At 36.2% G+C, this 21598-nt stretch overlaps 1 protein-coding gene across 2 annotated transcripts in view; it reads left to right on the top strand.

Annotated features, from left to right (window-relative positions):
• The window catches only part of LOC145680344 (mitotic spindle assembly checkpoint protein MAD1-like), a 54472-nt gene that overhangs the window by 14140 nt on the left and 18734 nt on the right, over positions 1-21598 (top strand). For both annotated transcript variants that reach the window (XM_081750737.1, XM_081750736.1), the window contains exons 4-7: positions 11874-12080; positions 13473-13603; positions 16016-16297; positions 17625-17769. In XM_081750737.1, the coding sequence (XP_081606863.1) occupies positions 11874-12080; positions 13473-13603; positions 16016-16297; positions 17625-17769 (765 nt within the window). The remainder of the gene's footprint in view (positions 1-11873; positions 12081-13472; positions 13604-16015; positions 16298-17624; positions 17770-21598) is intronic.

Here is a 21598-nt window from a genome sequence, read left to right as displayed (position 1 = left end):
TTATCCCACCCACGATGATAGGTGTCTCAACCGATGTGGAGACTGTGTCGAAAAATATCCTAATGTATGTACTACCTGCTGGCTGTATTGGTTGTATGAAACAATAAATACACGTTTCACTGCCGGCTTTGTAACCTTACTTTTTGATCACCCTTCATAATTCGTATTTTTCAGTATAGGGATGTATTATTTTTTTTCTTTTTCTTTTTTTTTTTTTTTTGTAATAACTTGTGATTGGATTTTTTAAAAAATGTATATCGTTATGTAGAGATGCAAGAGCTCGAAAAAAAAAAACGGCTTTTTTGGAAAAAAAACTCGGTTTTTTCTGCTTCGCTTTTTTGCTTGGGAAATTATGGGCTTTTTTCAAAATTCTGCTTTAAATTGATAAAGCAGACTTTGTTTCGCTTCTCTATAACACAAAAAGTCATTTAGTCCTGGGCCCAGCCTATACCCCCGTAAAAATTTTTAGGTCCGGAGAGTTTGATTGCTGAAATGAGTTATACAGTGACCAAATATAATTAAAATTTTAGGTAGACATTTGGTATCCTGTTCATTCTCTCTGGGCAGCCATTTTCCAAAATGGCCGCCGCTCATATGTAATTGTCTATATATCTCGTGAACTAAGGTACTTAGAAAGGTGATTTTGGTGTCAAAGTATATGTTTTCGAGGTCGCTGAATTCAAATATGGCATCATCGGTAATGCCACTTACAAAACTTACCAGCTGGCAACACTGTTGTCTTTAACGTCCAACTATAAAAGCTACTGATTCATATTACACAAGGATGTAGCGTGTCCCTTCCAGAACTACAGAAAACCAATTTTTGCTGGTAGTTGACATCACAGAAAAACAGATTTCAGAAATTAATATAAGAAAAAAGTGGCTTTAAATCCGACATGGCGGCCAATATGGCAGCTAGTGACCAGGCCGCCAAGCAATGGACTTATTCAAATGCCTGTAAGGCAGTCACTTATTGGCCTAAAGAGTTCAAACAAGAAGCAGGATGTACAGAAAAGGGCAGACGTTCAAGCGTTTACGGTTTAGATCCAGGGAACAAAGCGTATTCTCAGGGAGGGGGGCGACAGAATTAAAAAATGCACACATTTTCAATGAAAAACAGAGCTTTGACTCATTGTTTCCAGACAACCACACCTACAAGGATGTAGATACAAAATGTCCTACAAAATGTTCCTTGGAAATCTCTCATAAGATTCCATTTGTAGTATGTCCGTACTGTGCATAACTACGTGAGGACAAGGGAGCAAACCCCTGCTTTTTGTGAATTCTTTCGTTTCCGGCGCTATAACCCCGTATGGGCCAGATAAAATTAAAATTTACTATAGCCTGTAAAATTGTTTTGCCGCGGAGAGTTTGATTGCTGGAATGAGTTATTCAGTGACCAAATAAAATCCTAGGTAGACATCTAATATCCCGTTGATCCTATCTTGGCAACCATTTTCAATATGGCGGTTGGTATAACACCCACCAGATTATCATTGGAGCCACTTACACTTGCTGAATGATTTTTTTTTTAACCCTGTGTTTTTGGATTTGTTCAATCATATGAAATTATTTTCAAACTAATTTTAAATGTAGTACACTGTTTTTGGAAATTAATAATACCAAGACAATATATCGTAAGGGCGAATACGAATCAAATATTTTAGTTTATGTAGGTAAAGAGCGAATGATAATACTGGATGTAAAATTCTATAATTTATAAGAAATAGTAAAAATCGTATGTACAAAATATTTCGCTGGATATAAATATATTTCTGACGTATAATTATGACAGTTTTATTCATTATCAATCTTCTTTGTATAATGTAGTATTTATGCTATCTCTGTCATGAAGCAGTTTGTTTGCTTATAAAAATTTTCACTTTGCACTTATTATTTGTTATTACATTGTGCACTATTACACTTGCAGTAAGTCGTAAATTTGTAAAATACACTTCTACAAGGACATCGATAATTGTTACACAACTTGCATCCACATTTTCGAATCACATCATTTGGCAACGGGTTCATGAATTTTATTGGTCGCAAAACACCATTCAATTCAGTCCATCCAAAAGTATACGGATCCAGTTCCGGAAACGATGTTTTTAATATGGTAAGAACTTTTCTAATTGAATAATAGGCATGGAGAATGTGACCCTGGATTGACTTTGAAGTTGGGGGTAATTTTGCAAGCGGAACATTTCTTATATATTCTTCATATCTTAGCTGGTTAAAAGTTGAAATTTTTTTGCTAGGTTTCCAAACGCGCATTAGGTATTTCTCAACAACAGAGACTCCGATTGTGTTGTCCTCTGTCTCTGCAAACTTCTGTAAATACATTGTAGGTTCCGCATGCATAGTGCCTTTCTTGGTTCCAATTTTGCTAACTTCATCATTGCCTGTGAGTAAATGAGCTTTAATAAGATTGTTGCAGAAAAGTGAACCAAATTTGGAGAATAGCGTGCGAAGAGGTAAGAAACGTCGTTTTTCGCCAGTTCCATAGCTTACCCAAAGTTCTTGCAAACCTAAGAGCAAAAACTTCTCGACAAAGCGAAGAAGGAGTGCAACAACATCGGCATCATTTGAAAGAACAACAACTCTCTTCTTTCCGTGAATTATTGCCCAGCATGTGTGAAGTACAAGACGCAGGTCCGCTTCTTCCACGTTACTGTTAAGATCTTGTACAATTGAGGTTTCTTGATTAGAGATTTGGGTTGCTTGTAGCTCATCACCATCATTAAGTATTCTACCAATAATTACAGTAGGACCCTTAGCTATCAGTGATGAGTCTTGTAACATGAAATCTTGCGCAAACATTTGAAGTTTTATCTTATTTTCTGTTGACGCCCCGAACTTATCTAATCGAATAGGAATGGGGGTTGAAGAGTCGATATGTACCATTTCGATTGTTGAACAATCCGATGATCTCCTTATCCACTCCGATTGTTTCACTGATAAGGGAAAATAGTTGTCGAAAACAATATACAACTTTTGGGCATCACAAGTGGACATCACTGTCTGCAGAAAGCGGTGCATCGCCTCTCCGGAGTGTTTCAGTGATGACATTTTAATGGTTCGCAACTGAGCCATGAAGTCGACGATCAAAACTGTTGGAAGATGGGATGTTTTGGTGATTGTTTTTTTTTGGGTCGATTAGAGTTAGCTTCTAGTTCCGACACCAAAACGTATTTTTGTGGTTTCGTTGGTGCGTCTCCTTCGAAAAGTGCGTTTGTGTCGAACAGGTCATGTGAAAGAATATCTTGCATAGGCACACCTCGCTCTTTCACCACATCAATGTCTCTCTGAGCTTGAGCTGCTTGTTGGATATGGTATCAACATCCCCATCTTTAGAAGCATGTGCTCTTGAAGCAAACAAAGTGGGCAAATTGACGCGAGATATAGTTTCATTAATTTTTTTTAGTACATATCTCTCCCTCTTCAGTTGGTTGTAATTCTCTTCTCCTTCCTCCAAAACATTTAGCAAGCGACGTACAATTTCTTTGTCCACGTACTGTTTAGTTAGAAAGTTGTGCAGCTTTACTGGATGCTGCTGGCAATCAAATGGATTGCCTTGCTGAATCACAAAATCTAGCAAACGCTTAACTTACACACCAAAATTTTCACTTCTTTTCCCGATCAAGTCACGATGAAGTACATTTTCTTGGTGATCCATTAAACGAGAATTTGTCACGTTCTCTAAATATGTTGGTTTCCAGAATTTCATGATACACCAACTGCCATTTAGCAATGTAATCCACTTTTCTTGTTTGCCCAAAAATCCCTTTCGAGCTTTTTTTGGGATCTTTGGATAGTCTGCTCAAGTTTCATATCCGGAGAGATTGCATTGAAGGAACCGTTCTTGTCTTTCACAACGAAGTGTCCATCTTTAAACTTGCTGTAAAGATACGGCAATTTCATTTCTAGGTTTCTGGCCATTTCCAGGTACCACAAGCATATCGCAGATAATAGGTCAATCGAACTCGTGAAACACTGGCAACAGTTGATTAACAGTGGTGGGCCTAAATATGATCTCTTTCTCTTAACGCATGTTGACACGATTTCGCTAGCTCTATCTACGTTTGGAAAACTTTTTTGTCGTGCTTTGCCCAGAAGGCTTGCTATTGAAGAATTCGTATAACTTATGAAACGATATGCATACCTTGAAGAGAATGGATATAATGTGTTCCATGAAGCACAGTCTGTATTTTATTTTCAAAAATTTCACATTCCATCAGCCTCTTCCATTTCACTTTCAATCAAGAAATTACCAGCACAACGTAATGCGATTTTTGCCGTATGGAAAGTGCCCATCATGGGATATAAATCCTGAAACTCCAGAGGACAAAAGAGTGTTATGTCCGCCACAGTCCGAAAAACTGCTTCATCACAAGATACCGGAAGAATAGGTTGATCTTGAAGCTGTCCACGAATATTGTTGCCTACAGGTCGGCTTCAAACATTTCTTCCTCACACGGTGGCTCAGTGGTAGAGCGTTCACCTCTGGTGCTTGGGGTCCCGGGTTCGATCCCAGCCCCCGCCAAGTGAACTTTGTGGTGGACAAACACCGTGCTCGTGGGTTTTCTCGGGGCACTCCCGTTTCCTCCCACTTTCTTCATTCCACCATTTCACTCATCTCTCATTATCACCGTCTCCTTTAGCCTAACCGGCATAACCGTGGGACGTAAAACTCAAAGATTTCATTTCATTTCATTTCTTCCTCACTTTCCAGGTCAGCAACTCGACAAAATACTTCGTCTTGGAAATGGCTAGCTGCAGCTAGAAAGGAGTTTGCACATGCTGACTCACAAATTATATATATTTTTTTCCTCACAATCTCTCCCACATTTCCTCTAGTTGGCACGTTTGCGCATATGACGCACGGTACTAGGTACGGCGAAACAACACTGCTAGGTTCTGAACGTTCTCGTTTTCCTGAGCGAAGCGATGGTTTCCGTGGTGGGAATAATGAACATCCTCTCTCTTCAATAGCCCTTTCAGTTACTTCAGTTTCCTTTGCTTTTCAAATAGCATCTACATTTTTTTAAAATGTATATGTCTTGTAACAACGTATTCCGCTGACAAATTACGCATCTGCTGTTGTTCGAAGGGCTCTTCCATGCGTTGACGACTAAGTTGAACACCTGGGGTAATACTTATTGCAGAACTATCAGTCATCTTTGTTTCTTACCTGAAATAAGGAAAGAAGTTGTACTTGTTAATTGTATATAGTTTTTGTGGCATGTAAATGCACATTCATGGTATGAATATGATCGAACATATATGGCTTAGACCCCTTGCAAACCCGTTCATCTCAAAAGATACAATGGAATACAATAAAGATGAGTAGTTTCCTTGTCTCAGACAACAATAGACAGCATGGACAAAGTAGGAATTGAATCTAATGACATTTTTCAGGGAACATTTAGTGGTTTACTGTGCGTTATATGCATAATTATCTAGAGCAAATCCCTATTTTCCATAAAAATGCCTGCCCCCGCCCCAACCCATCTTTCACCCTGAGAATACGCTTCGTTCCCTGGGCCTAAACGCTTGGAACGTCTGTCCTTTTCTGTACATCCTGCTTCTTGTTTGAACTCTTTAAGCCAATAAGTGACTGCCTTACAGGCATTTGAATAAGTCCATTGCTTGGCGGCCTGGTCACTAGCTGCCATATTGGCCGCCATGTTGGATTTAAAGCCACTTTTTTCTTATATTAATTTCTGAAATCTGTTTCTCTGTGATGTCAACTACCAGCAAAAATTGGTTTTCTGTAGTTCTGGAAGGGACACGCTACATCCTTGTGTAATATGAATCAGTAGCTTTTATAGTTGGACGTTAAAGACAACAGTGTTGCCAGCTGGTAAGTTTTGTAAGTGGCATTACCGATGATGCCATATTTGAATTCAGCGACCTCGAAAACATATACTTTGACACCAAAATCACCTTTCTAAGTACCTTAGATCACGAGATATATAGACAATTACATATGAGCGGCGGCCATTTTGGAAAATGGCTGCCCAGAGAGAATGAACAGGATACCAAATGTCTACCTAAAATTTTAATTATACTTGGTTTCTGTATAACTCATTCCAGGAATCAAACTCTCCGGACCTAAAAATTTTTACGGGGGTATAGGCTGGGCCCTGGACTAATTTAATTAGTGGTTGATGCTGATAATAATATAAAACCTCGAAAATAAACTATGAATTTCGGAAAGATATTTCAAACAATTTTTCTTCAACATATTTACATTATGAATTCCACAGGATTAACCAATGTATATAATAAGAATTTTTTAACCTCCTATATACAAAAATAAGCAGAGTTGGCAAGAACCATGGTTGATTTTGAAAATGTCAAAAACCCGTTTTTTGGGGGATGTTTAAACCAGGCTTTTTTCGTTTAAACCAGGCTTTTTTGATTTAGATTTTTTGCTTTATGTATTTATATTACATATTCACAGAAATAAGTTTGTTTCGCCTTGGTGTTATTATGCAACATCGGGATTATGCCGGAAGAACTCCCATAAGCTTAAAGAAGTCCGGTCAGTAAATTTCTTAAATTGAGAATCTCCCGCCCTAGCCACCGGGAAAATCCCGTCATTACTTGGAATGTAAGACAATAACGGGAAAATCCTATTATTGCTTTGCATGTAAAATTTAAAGATCAACGTATCATAATCAGTACGCTAAAACTGAGGTATTAAATTACAAATTTAGTATGTAGATATCATTGAAAGTCCAATCCAAGCTAATGTTGGAAGCTACGTAGGCAGTCGATAAATTTTGTCAATTTCTATCAATATATTTAAGCAATCTTGGCTTCTTTATAAAACAACAGGCATTTAAACATGCACAAATATACAATTTGATTTCGTCTCGTATGTTTAGGCTTAACATCCTTACGAAATACCGAGGTTACCAAGGAGAAGACTTTCGCTTAAACTGAAATCCGAACCGCTACTTGGTTTACGCATGAAAGAAGGCTTGTGGTTCGACCGAGAATTGAACATGGGACACCTTGATTAAAAGGTGAATGGGAAATAAAACTATCGCAGATAGTTTGATATCTGGAGACGTCATCATAAAGTTCACACTATTCGCATTTTTCATTCTTTTTATTTTTTTGGTTTAAACCAGTTATTAAAAAAATAGTTGGTGTAAACCAGCCAGCCCTAAAAGTAAACACTTCTTTTAAAAAAATATACAAATAACTAGCAGAATAGTATGTAGTATTTTTACTTCAAAATATACCATACTCTCTTTTTGAAACAAAATAAAATTAAAATAAAACAAGAGAAATACTTAGATTTATATGATACACTTAAAGGCTGCACATCTAGAGCTTTTGGTTCTGTATATTCTTGAAATTCTACAGTTAAGTTTTATATAACCACAATCACGGTTTACCCAATCCTCAAGTTTTCTGAATTTTTAACAAGAGGGATTCAACATATCATTACGGAACTCCCCCCCCCCCAAAAAAAAAGACTACGGAATATATTTAAGTTAAGCTAAATACAACTGCACAACAAACATGACTGAGTGATTAGCTTTTGCGCTTCTATCGGGAAGTCCGGGATTCCACCAGCATTCGACCATTCTGACAAAGCTTTTCTTCATTCCATCTGTGAATGTAGAAATAGTGCGTGTACTGTGAGTTGGCCGACTTCCTTTCTTACTGTTTTTAAATCGTTTTTATTACTAATTACCAGCAGTGACGGTTTTGTGAAGGTTAGGGGGCCGGTTTTTCGGACTGAAGCCCGTTCCCCAAAGTTAGGGAACGTCTGCAACAAACGAAATATCTATTAGTTATGCCTTTACTCATAAACTTTAAGATCCCGTCAAATAAAAATTACGAATGTTTAGAAAAACTAAACATTAGTAAGAAAAAACCTTTCCAAAATACTTCTGTAAATCCGCCACTGATTCTCAGTATAAAGTTATTTTTAAGCTTATATCCGGAAGATTATTGCTAAATATATAAACGAAACGAAATATTAGTTATGACTGTACTCATAAACTTCAAGCACCTCCCAAATAAAATTAGGACTTTTTAGGAAACGAAACAATCAGAAAAACCGCTCCTAAAGTACTTTTCTAAATCCGCTACTGATTATTTGTATAAATTGGTATTCAAGGTTGTGTCCGAAAAATTATTGCTAAATCACTTCACAGCTACAGTATAACAGAAATGTGGAAGTACGGTTTGACGGATATATTGAAAAACGTACGCTTTGACGGATAAATAGAAAAACGGGCAAGGTTAACTTTTGCGCTAGAAGCTAGAGTACTAAAAACTCTTAGAAATGAAACACGGATGACAAACTAAAATGATCTAGAGAAGAAAAGAGATGTCGATAACTCAAAAGTTAAAATAAAGTTAAATAGCTTCTAAAATTGCTCTCAAATGCTACATTCTTCATGTTAGCTTTAATTCGTAAAACATGTGCTCCATCCATCTTGATGGTGAATTTCAGAGCGAAATATCGCATTTAGGTCATGGAATTCTTATCTAACTATAGAATATACTATAAGAAAGCTATTTAGATAGAAAAATCATGAAAATGAAAAAAGCCAAAATTTCCAAAATTCTCGTTTTTTTCCCCAAAAAGCCGGCTTTTTATGTGAAAAAAACCATCGATTCAAAAAAGCCGGCTTTTTTGCATCTCTATCGTTATGTAAGATTTTGGTAGTAAGGAGTGGGACCTACTACTAAAACAGATCAGCCGGGGCTGTAATCCAGTTCTTCTGAAGGCGAGATAGTATGGTGGAGAACGGCCTGTACTGTGAAGCTTGATCTTGCATGATAATCTAGTATCCACCAACCGTACCGGGTTCAAACCCCGGTCATGATTTCGACTTGACGTTAATAGTAGCCCCACGTTTTAGGACCTCGGTGTTACATAAGGGGGCAAAATTCAAACTGATCAAGTGACTAGCATGCGCGCGCCTTTCGTCTGCTTTCTGTAGAATACGCATGCCCAACTATTGTTTTCTTAGTTCTCCTCATCCCTTGGAAATCTACATTTGCTTTAGGTATAAGCTGGCGTATTCTCCAGTATTACCAACTCTATATATTTGAACTAAGCTATAGTTTCTGTACAGAACGTACGAGCGGTAACGTCAAGGAAATAGAACAAGACAGGAATAGTTAATTCAACGCCTTTTTGGAGCATGTCGCGTATGTAAATGATAGTATAAAAATAGTTATGCTTTAATCGTAATTGAATGCATCGTAATTAAAGGCATAGCATGTCCCACTGGCGTAGTTAGAAACTTTTTGAGGGGACTCACACACAATCACAAGCATAAATATAAAGCATTCTGTAGAATCACGGTCACCGATCTGATAGGCCAAGGGAGCCAGCATCCCCCGCTCCTCGGAAAGATTGCTTAAGCCCTTCAGTATCTGGATATCTGACAACAAAATACACACAACAGGCCGCCAGAGTTGTTTTAAGCGCTTTCTATTTGCATCTTCAAATGATACTTCAACTCAGGCCCATATTCATGAACCAACGTCTGAGGTCCGGATCTAAAATGACAAATTTATAGGGGCTTTGCTTAATTTGTAATGTTCCCTGGGGAAATTAATGTTCATACATGTTTTTAGACATGTCACACAAAAAAATACAATAGATTACATACTGAAATTCGAAAGTGTTGTTATCTCTGTAGACATTTTGCGAATGTGGTTCAAAAAACAATGCCATTTGAATAATACTGATTTTTAATATTTTAAGTGGAAAACATCTGAACATGTTTTATATGCAATATCACAGCCAGAGAAAGAATCGGGGAGGAGGAGACGGTATGTCTGAAAAACAACAATCCTTATTAGAGGAACCAGAACCAGACTTTAAAATCCAGTTTTATTTAGTGCTAAGAGTTCTGGAATATATAACTCGGAATAGCTATGTATATTTTCTCTCGGAATAGCTATGTATTGCTGATTGCAGTAGTATCGTATCACACAAGTGACTAATTTTGGCATCCCCATTTCGGAATACCATGCTACGCTACTGACACATATATATATAAAAGTATGCCATGTTGAAATTTCCTGGATCTGTATATGATTTTGTACATTCTTTATGATGAAAATAATTTAATTATATATTTTATATCTATAGTGACATATTTCTTGCAAAGACTGAAACGGAAGTGCAGCGATTGGTATCGTGAATTTGTTTTTTTAATCCTGTGTTTTACACATGTCACACTTGTTCATGCGTGTATTTTTCAGAAGGCAAAATTCCCTGAAAAACAGCGTGTCTTCAAGTGCCCATCCGGTTTGCCATAAGGACCAGACTGTGTTATATGATCAGGTCAAAAGTCACGTTGCGTGCTAAATCGAGTCTGGAGATTCCAAATCCTGATGTGAGATATTTCAAGCATGTAACTTTCTCGTGGGGTGCCCTGGGTAGTTCGAAGAAGATGCATGTTATCATAGCACGCCCAGAATATAAGTTCCGTTTCAATTTATCTCCGCTGCAGCGCTGCGATCGCAGTTCCGCACATGCGCGGTAGACGTTCTGTATCAAGAAGAAGAAACGTGCGCCATTTGGAGATCGCAGTCAGTCACGTACGCTTTGTTGTGCTTGTTTACAATGTCGGTGTTGATTGAAAATCCCGCCGCTTGTGAAATCAGAGCGGCGATTCTGAATGCGAGGAAAGTGAAACCAAGTGAAATTTATCGGCAAATTTGCGATGTTTACTCGCTCTCGGTATGGAATATGGTATGCTTGGCGGTCAACACTTCAACAATGACGACGAGCTGAAAGAAACTGTTTCCAACTGGTTGAAGACACAGGCGGCAAACTTCTATGAAGAAGGTATACAAAACCTTGTGCCACGCTATGAAAAATGCCTGCAAAATCTCGGCAGTTATGTGGAAAAGTAGTTTAAGAGTTGTAGAATTTTGTGCAATAAATAATTTTTCTGTATCTGTACACAATTCAATTTTATTACCAAACGGAACGTACTATCTGGACGTGCCTCGTACTTGATTTTACTCAAACAACTTGACTTTTGGCAATGTTCTATCCATATTTACTTTACGTACTATATATCGTTTTTAAGCTCTTCATTGTGTCTTTAGCAATAAACTTTTAATAAGCCATCTCTTTATTATAGTTTTTGACATATGTGGAAATCTTCGTTTTTTTTCGTTGATTTTAATGTTCACGTTTCATGATTTTTGATTATGTTTCATCCATTTTAGGACAATTTGCATCTGGAATATATAATCTATATAGTATTTTCTATATTTAAGCTGAATTTCAGCCATCTCCCTCTTTCGGTTTTTGAGATAAGTGGAGGAATTATTTCTTTTTCATTGATTTTCCATTGATATTAATGCTTCGTGCCTATTTTGACTATGTTCCATCCATTTTAGGACAATTTGCTTGTGGAATATAGAATCTACGTACATTTCAGCTGAAATTTCAGCCATCTATCCCAAAGTCTGTTCGCATCATTGCAAACCGGACCTTTTAAACATTCATCCTGTTAGGTAATTCTGTTCCAAAGTTACTTATGCTCAGCTGTGTCTTCCTTTTTAGGTAGTCTAGTGGCTAGCGCATGTGCCTTCTGTGCGTGTGGTCCCAAGTTCGATTCCCGGTCTAATTTCTCTCTCCCTCTCTCTCTCTCTCTCTCTCACTCTCTCTCTCTCTCACACACACATACACCACACACACACACACACACACACAAAATAATTTCACATAGATTCACTTTCATTAATCACCCCATCTCCTTTAGTTTAAAAGACATAAGTGTGGAACGTTAAACTAAAAAGTAATCTTTTTTTCATTTCACCCATGTCCTGAATTTGTACTTTATTTATTTATTTATTTATTTATTTAGTTGAAACGCACAGCTCAGGAAGAGAAATCAAAATTGGAGGAAGAACTGCGCAAGACCCAGTCTGAATTAGAAATCACGTCTGCTTCTCTGAAACAATATCAAAATCAAATTGAGTTATTGAAAAAGGATCTTGAGGATAGGTCAGAGCTCCGAAAAAATGTCACGAAATTAGAGCAGTCACTTCAGGCTACACGAAATAGAGTGCAGGTAAGCTTTAGTGTGAATTTGAGGGAAAATATTACCATAATATGTAGCTTTTATATTAAGGCATTTGCTTCCTTAGGCAAGCTTGTATATTTATTTATGAAGACTAAATTTACTGTCCTAAGCCTTCACTGGAAACCTGTACGCTTTTAGGATTCTCAGTTTTCTTGTAAGCTGTTGTTGACTTCTGTGTGTTCCATAGAAGAATTTCATATACTGCTGCGTGTCCCATTTTACACTGGAAGTGACATTATGGAAAGAAAGTCAGCAAGAGTCTAACTCACTAATTCTATGGCCTATAGAACTCGGAAGTTCAATGCTGCAGTCACAAGAGCTCACCATTGACTTGTGTTCTCAGCCAATTGGATATAGTTTCTACTTTATATTCCTATTTCTGCTAGATCCATCTTAATATTCTCGCATACTTGGATTGTTCAAACCAAAACACACAGCCAGCACGCTTGGGACCAGCAAAGGCAGCCATCTTTGCTGCAACTGCCGCTAGCGCCTGCGGTGGCTTGTTTCTGAACGAGTGTACTACATGAGTTAAAACTTGGTGTATTTTGTTACAAAATGACCCCAAAACTATGTCTGTAAGATAAATAAATAAATATGAATTTTGAAAATTGTAAAGTCCTTTTTGGTACACCCTGTATATATATATATATATATATATATATATATATATATATATATATATATATATATATATATATATATATATATATATATATATATATAATTATTATTTATTCTGCGTTTTAACAGGTTCTGGGACTAATTATTTATTTATTTTTAATTTAGGTCTGAAAATGTTTCTTCCACGTTCCTTGATCTTTTAACTCTCAATATTTTCTTTTATTTTTCAAATCATCGATCAGTTGTGTTTTTCTTCCTACTCCTCGCTTTCCTTCTATGGCGGTACGAAGAAGACAGTTTCTTCGCAAAATATGTCTAGTCCGGTCCTCCTACGAAGGATGCTGGCTAAAAGTGTCTTCTTCTCTCCTATCCGTTTTAAAACATCTTCGTTTTTTACTCTCTATCCATTTTATCTTCTCTATCTTCCTCCAGCACCACGTTTCGAAACTCTCTAAATACTCCTCTAACTTCCGTAAGGTCCAGGTCTCTTCTTAACCATACAGTCCAATATGTCTTGCTAGAGCCATAAATGAAGCGGTGGACGAGGGTATATTTCGGTATCTATTTCATTTTAATAGGTGTTGTGGTTCTTCTACAGCGTTAAATTTAAAGAAGGAAAAAAAGCTACCCATGAGCATTTATACGGACATTTATATAATTTTATTCAGTTAAGTGATATTGATTAATGTGTGTGCCTTTTTCTGTTTAACGCAGATAGTGCTTTAAAAGTTGTTGACATTATTATTATTATTTCAGGAACTTGAGCATGAAAGGGAAAAATACGAGACCCAGCTGAGTCAAGTAAAGGATCAACATCAGAAATTACTAGAATATCCAGACTTGGCTAAGGAAGTAGTAGAATTGAGAGACGAAAATAAACATATTAGGTTCGTAGCTTTTGTTCTTCCTTTCAATAGAGTAAGAATATCAGTACAGTACAAACCAATTATAACGCGGTTATTATAGGACATGGTTTACACCCGTGTTATAACGTGACCGTGATATAATGAAGTTTAATTTTATATGGCTGTTGAAAGAAATTTTCACCATTTTTTAACTTAAAACTATTACAATATGCAGTAATGAATTGCAATTCAGCATACTTACATTCTGAGACTTCACAGGAAAATAATTCAACTTAGTCTGACGAAATTGATGAGAGCGTATCTTTAAGGTATAACGCCTAACGGGGGGAAGATAAAACAAGTAAACCTGCTGAACAATCTGACTGGCGTTCCATTCATGTCATCATTTCACTTTTACCCCTAATACGAAAGCATCTGATTCATCAGTGTCATTTTCGAAGTTAATTATTTTTAATTTTTCTTTTATTGTACACGGTTAGGTGAGAAAGTAATGCACAATCCTTAAAAAACTTTTTAATTGATAATACACAAAAATGATACATATAAACTCACAATTATTAGCTACAGATTAGGATCATTCAGTGTATCCACCATTCTTCTCTATACGTTTGGTCCAGTGTTTCCAACTCACAAAAGCACCTTGGTAAAATGCTACGTCCTGCTTTCGAAACCATTCTCTAGTAGTGGATGAAAGTGTAGTGGTTCGAATTCCACTTTGAGTAGTAAACCGTCTCATGTAGCTTCGGTGCTGAGAAGAGACGATCTCGTATCAATCTATTTGTCTATTCGGAAATCGGCTCTTTACAAATTAAAATGCTGGAAGTGTTCGTCTGACAGTCAGTCACCTTTTTACATTTATCTGCTGCTTTTCATAACCACGTCGCAATAATACACGCGAGAAGGTAAGTTGAAAGAGGTGGATCAAGATACTCCGTGTTTCATTTGAGCCCCATTGATTTGATCCACATTTGAGCCCACGAAACACCTGATTTACGAGTTACGTGTTTTGTCTAATGCAGATCTCGGGAAAAATTGCAGCAATCAAAATGCTGATAACCGGAATATGATTCGAAGTTGCCGTGCCGCACCTGCATTATCGTTGGAGGTCGTCATTTTCAATATCTGCTACAGCTTATATAGTGCAAATAATTTTAATGTGGTTTATGGGGAAAAAATGTATAATACTCTACAAACTTTAGAATATGTAATGGGTACTATATACTGTATATATGACGGTAAGTCAGGAAATAACTTTCTCCTGGCGGCTATGAAAAGAAGTGTGTGCAAAACAAACAATATACTGCGGAAATAATGACCAAGACTGGCTTTATGTATTTATTTATTTTTTACATATAAGAACCAAGATCGTTGATGCATGTCATACAGTTTTAAGCTCTTAGTAAAAAGGACTGTCATGTATATGACAAAACGGCCTCACGGCTGTTATTACGTCATTGGTTCCAAAGTGATTTCCGCTAAGAGCCTTCGTCAATACCATTGAGTCTTGTCATTGTCTGACAATACCGTTGAACATTGATTGTTCCAACGTCCGTTCTCGCTGGCATTGAATGGACAGCTCATCAGAACTCTCTGTTGGTACTGCGATAGCACCATCTGAATGATGTTGGTCGTACGTCACCAAATGATGGCTCATGCATTGAACCGATTTCTTGTTTGCTCCATTGGTTTACGATTTTTCGGGGGAAAAAAGTAGGGGGAAACTTATTTTCTGATTTTTTTTAAAAAGTTTTCATGGTTTTGTCCTTTAAAGGGGAAGGAAGAATAATGAAAGTGAATGAATGTGAAATTAATTCTTTTTGTGCTCTCCCAATGGGAATTAAACCCAGGACGACGTGTACCGAAGGTGCACGCGCTAGTCACTAGACCAGCGGGGAGAGTTTCCCCTTATATATAATACGCATACATGCATTCATACATATAGGCTTTAGTCTTTACGAAGCACCAAAGTTACAAAAGACGGGACCTGGTATTAAAATAGCATTCGAATTATTACTATTATAGTTTCTTTGCAGGACTTGTGCTCCGAAAAAATAGTCCGAATTTGTAAAGGCGGATACGAAAAGTGAGCTATGACGTTATAGGGAGTCGCAACAAATGGGATACAACTCTTTAGATCATGTAAATACACAATGTTTGTGTGCAGCTAAAGTCACATACCAACACGAGGACTCGAATTCATAATAGTAGCGTAGATATAATCACTTTAGCGGTAAACCAAGTGTAACGTGAGTTTAAACTTAAAAGATCTTGAAGTTAGTGGCAATTAGTGTAGTGTAGTGATCGTGTAGTTTTTTACTACAGAAAGAACCAGACACGATCCTAAATATTTTCTGTGAAAAAATTCCAGTGTCTTAGATATTTTAAAGTACAGTATAAATAGAAAATTTAATACGTGTTGTTGTGTTCTTGCAGGGAAGCGATTCGAAACAAATTATTTTTGGAAGAAATGCTTGTGGATTTACAACATCGAGTGCAGATTGCTGATAAAAAGTTGAGTGACTACTCGAAACTTCAAATGGAACGGGAGAGCCTTGAAAAAAGAGTGGGCGAGTGGGAGGCTCTTGCGAGAGACCACTGTTCCACAGGGGAAAAAATTGTGACGTCTCCTTCGCCATATCATTTGAGGCGCAGGATCGAAGAACTGCAAGAGAAGGAGTTAGTTTTAACTAATGAGACCTCAAGTCTGCAGATCAGGTAATAATTTTACTCGGAAATGAATTCTAAGCATATAAATCAACAGTTGCGGTGCCTAAGATCTGAAATATGGGTTTACGTATGTTATATATTTATCAATATTTCGAATGTTGTTCAGTTCCTCATTTATTAATTCATATGTTAAACTTCTTGTCATTTTCATACTAAACGAAGTTCGTTCGATCGAGGATGCTTATGGGAAAGCATACAAAATTTTTAGTATTCTAGTGGTTATCAAGATTTTCATGTCAAGAATTATAAGGTGTATTATTTCTATTACTTTCGCAGTTGTTTTTCGTATTCGTGACGGGAACTAATAGCCTCGCTGCTGACGTCCCCATTAAACAATGTGCAGGCGTTGCGTGTTCGCATTGCTGCGTGACAGGTTTGTCAAAGCTAGTTACTTAAAACTCAGATTACGGTTTATCATGAGTAGAATTTCCTATACTGTTAGTGCTAAATTAAAAAAGTAACGATTATGGTAGAGGTAGCTCAGTGGTAGAGCGTTCACCTCCGGTGCTTATGGTCCCTGGTTCGAGCCCAGCTCGTGCCGTGTGGACTTTGTGGTGGACAAACACCGTGCTCGTGAGTTTTCTCGGGGTTTTCCCGTTTCCTCCCACTTTCTTCATTCCACAATTTCACTGATCTCTCATCATCGCCGTCTCCTTTAGCCTAACTGGCATAACCGTTGGACGTAAAACTTAAAGATTTCATTTCATTTCATTTTCTTTAAGTCCACTGTACAAAATAAAATGAATGTTCTAAATATTGGTTTATAAATAAAGACCACTGTAATTTATATTTATTATATCCCAAATTTGAGATCACTTTTCTAGATTTTCCATGGACGCGCATATTTAAAACCAGTTCCAGTAGATTCAGCATCCTGAAATTAATATTAAAAGTGCAATTAGAAATTTATCTAAGCAGGGCATGCTTTATTAGTGGCATGATCATTAGTTTTTTAAATGTAAAACTTCCTTCTGCTTCTAATTATTTTGCCTTCATTTGAGGGATGAAAGTGATAATATAAAAAAGGCATACGTGACAAAGAATCGCACATTAGTATGATTTAAGTTTCCAGAATAATAATGAGAAAGTAAAGACTAATACAATGTGGTGAGTACAGGAATTTTTGCTTATGTGGTTTATGGTCCTAGCACAATATTACTAGAACGACTTTTCAACTTGCAGCGTTCTGTTTATTTACAAAATGGGGATTATGTTAACTTCATTATTAAAATAAGTTTAATGTGATAGTTTAAAACCACTGGTAAAGTGATGATTAATTTTTTCATCACATAATATAATTTTCTTTTTTTTTCAGTATGAAGCAAGTAGAGCAAGCACGTAACACATTATCACAGCAACTAGAAACCACCAACCAAAAATTAGAACGACTGCAACATACGCAGGAACAGCAAAATGCATTGATTCGGCGGTTGCAGAAGAAATTGTTGCTTGTAACTCGGGTAAGTAATAATATATCCTTTTAAGTTCGTATTGTAGTTGTTATTAAGGGACGCCATGTTTCTTGTATTGAATTCCTATACGATTAATGGAGAGAGAGAGAGAGCAAATGTTAATTTATCGTTCAGCGCGCAAACAACCAGTCTGCGTGAAATCCATTCTACAACATACAAATATGGACATTTTAACCACTTGCTTTTCCACACGTTTTAAAAATAATACAGAGATCATACAATATTCAAGTTTAACGCCCCACTATTATGCCCCAAGACTAAAGGAGACTGCGGTAAAGTTAATGAACGAAAAGGCGGAATGAAGAAAGTAGGAGGAAACGGGAGGACCTTGTGAGAGTTACCCATATGGTGTTTGCCCACTACAAAGCCCACTTGGCAGGAACTGGCATCAAACCAGTGACTGCATATACCAAAAGCCAGAGCTCTACCACTGAAGTGTCGTGGCTGCCATTCAGTCTTACAATTAAATGATCTAGGGCAGTGGTTCTCAAACTTTCCGATAGCGCGGAGCCCCTGTTTATTCAGAAAGTGATCAGCGGATCCCCTTTGCAATGCTATCTGAAGTTTAATATGGCATTAAAAATATGTATAATTAGAATTACCACTGACAAGAAAAAAGATCAAGAAAAATAATGCAATAAATGATTTGCTTGTTTATGATACATGCTTGTTTCCTAGTGAGCGAAATTTCAGTTGAAAATACAGTAACTTTCAAGACTTTTTTTTCTCGAAATTACTTGATAAGCAGTATTCTCAGATGTAGGGTCACTAATGTGAGGAATGAAATTCTTTGTGTTTTTCTATAATTGCATTGGAATCTGGAATAAGTTTTGTCACCATCAATCTTAGGTCCGATTCCACATTAAGACGATGATGCTTTAAGGTTTTAATATTGCAAAAACCAGAAAAGGTCTGCTCACATAAGTAAGTGGTAGGGAAAGGCATCAAATGTTGAAATGCCTTATACAACTATTCATACTCACAGCGCACATGCAACCAAAGTTCATTTTTTTTTTGAAATTTCTTTTCCACGAAGTATCACAGGATAGTTCCAATAGCTGTTCTTGTTCTGTGTTAGAGAGATTCATACTTTATGTGTCACCGATTTGTAATTTCTAGGCGTCGCCCTAGGTCCCGCGGACCCCACTTGATCTAGGGAAAGAACGTGTGAAGTCCATCTTTGCGCATTTTGAAGTGACAATGCCAAAGTATAGATTTCAGAACTTAATTTTAGATATTGCTTTTATACATCTTCCTTAGTAGTAATGGTCTTCCTTGGCTCCTTCAATTGCTTTTTGCGTAATTTTTACGTAAAAATACTTTATAATGAAACTAAATTACTTTGTACTAGACAAATCTAAAGACTTAAATATTTTCTATTTTTGAATATTAATTCGTCTTACTAAAGATTTTGAGCGGGGAATGGAGAGGAAGGGAATCCAAAAATTTAAACATATTTTCACGTTATGCACACTGATAAACCAAACTTCTTTACGTATAGTATGATACCGCTATTTGTTTCTAATTATCACAGTACCTTTTCTGATTTTTGTTTTCCTTTACCAAATGAAAAGAAAAAAAAATCTTACTCAAAAGCGAGAAAAGTAGAAACATATTTATAGATATTATCAAAATAAGTAAATAATGTATTTGTTGTACTTTCACAAAGTTATGACTTGCGAACGTACCAGTAACGCATAAGTGATGTTTTGAAAATAAGTTTTCTTGCATGACTCTCTGCTATATTCTTCAAATGATACTGTTTTCAGGAGCATTCGTAGCTTTCTTATTTAATCGGTTAGTGGGTGAGGAGGAAGAGGATAGAAAGAAATGGTTGAAAATTATTATTTAACACGATATGCCAATAATATCCCAAGATATCGGAACACTACAGAAATATGTCCAAATAAAAAATTCGCAAAATGTATTTATTATTATTATTATTATTATTATTATTATTATTATTATTATTATTATTATTATTATTATTATTATTATTATTATTATTATTATTTCATTCTTCAAGATTTTATCAAGAGCTTCCCTAGTAAATAGTGAATATACTACTTACCTTTTATTGCGTAAATTTTATTTGTTCTTGTCAACAGTTTCGGTTGATTAGTCTTCGACCTTCGACTAGCCAGTTTGTAAATGTAGATCGAACACGAACTTGTTAGATCTTGTTCTATGTCTTCTATTTCTTGAACAAGAAAATGTCCCATTGTGCACATAAAGTGATTTAAGTTTACTATAGGTCCACAACAAATGAAGGTTGTTTTGGGATATACTTTATAGTTCAAAAATAGAAGATGATATAAGAAGTTTGTGTTCATTTTACAAGTAAACGTTGACTAGGTGAAGGTTGTTGCTGGTTTTCAACAGAAATGATTGTCAGGGATAAATAACACACAATATAAGGTGAGTAGTGTGTTTTACATTATAAAATTTGTGTGAAAATGCCAAATGCAACTTGTGTAGCTTGATTTTTGTACCTTTTCGTTTCGTCCAAGGACATATATATCGTATGAGTTCAAGTCAAAATCAAACTTGTCATGATGGTAGACCTTCCAAGGTTGTGAAGTATTATGATGTGCAGGTCTTGGTTCCCGAGTTCTGGGTCTTTAAATTTGGGATTTGGACTTAGTGACTTTTTTTTTCCGTAAACAATTACTCTGCGCAATTGATGAACTCATGATTTTGGTCAAATTTGGCATAATGATAAATCATGACATGCTTAGTACGCATACGGTGTACATGCAATTTGTTCTCAAATTATGAACTATTAAATTTGGGAGTTCAATCGTACGAGCCAAACCGAACTCATCCGATCTGGATAAAACTTGGCATGGGGATTTACTTTGATCTGCCATTCAAGCTTGTAAAATAATACGGTGTACAAACCTTTGGCTTCGAGTTATGGGTCACCAAGTTTAGGGTTTGGACTTAGTAAAATTTTCGCAAAACAGTCTATTAAAGATTGTTTTAATAAACAAAGTCCATGGTTCTGGATAAATCATAATAACATTTAAAACACATTTCTGACTAGAACAAAATGAATTATATTAATAACTATACGTTTTTTGTAACAGTTTCAAGGACCTAACGTCCTCTTCATCAGACATTTAGAAAAGACAGATGACAGCAAATCTTATATCTTCCTCAGCCGTTAATTAGCATATTCATTTATATATTTTAATTGTTGTTTTTATATATAAATTTAAATTTGTAATATGTAACAATATCATATAAATACATTGTTAATACATGTTAATTGTCAATGCAATTTTATAATTATATTGATCTTTATATAAAATAATAATATAACAGAAATTTGGAATTATTCAAATTGCACTAATATCCTTTATGTACTTTTCTTTTTACTTTTCTGTAACTTCTAATAATTTCTCCCATTGCTCATGTATATTTATACCACTTGTCCAGTTCATTAAGTTCTCCTCTTGTTCTTTCTTTATTCTTCTCGCTTCCTTCCACTTCCTAATAATCTTTCTTTTTTCTCTTTCTTAACCTCTAGCCCCTTCCCAATCTATCCTATGTCCCGTTTCTTTCACATGTTTGTAAATAGCGTTATTTTCTCTTTTCATTCGAACATCATCTTTATGTTGTTTCAATCTGTCCATGAGCCTTTTTTCCCGTCTCCCCTATGTATTTCATGTCACAGTCACTACATTTTACTTCATAGATAACTCCTTCTTCTTCTTCCTCTATATTGCTTTCCCTCCTTTTCTTTTTCTTCCTTATACACCTCAACAACGTTTCTCCTTCTTTTCTATGTCTTAATACCTCCTTCTCTTAATAA

Source organism: Thermobia domestica, chromosome 3 (assembly GCF_964235325.1).
Source record: "Thermobia domestica chromosome 3, izTheDome1.hap1.1, whole genome shotgun sequence".
Taxonomy (NCBI): Eukaryota; Metazoa; Arthropoda; class Insecta; order Zygentoma; family Lepismatidae; genus Thermobia; species Thermobia domestica.
The sequence above is the reverse complement of the archived record's forward strand: the minus strand, read 5'-3'. Positions and strand labels throughout refer to the sequence as shown.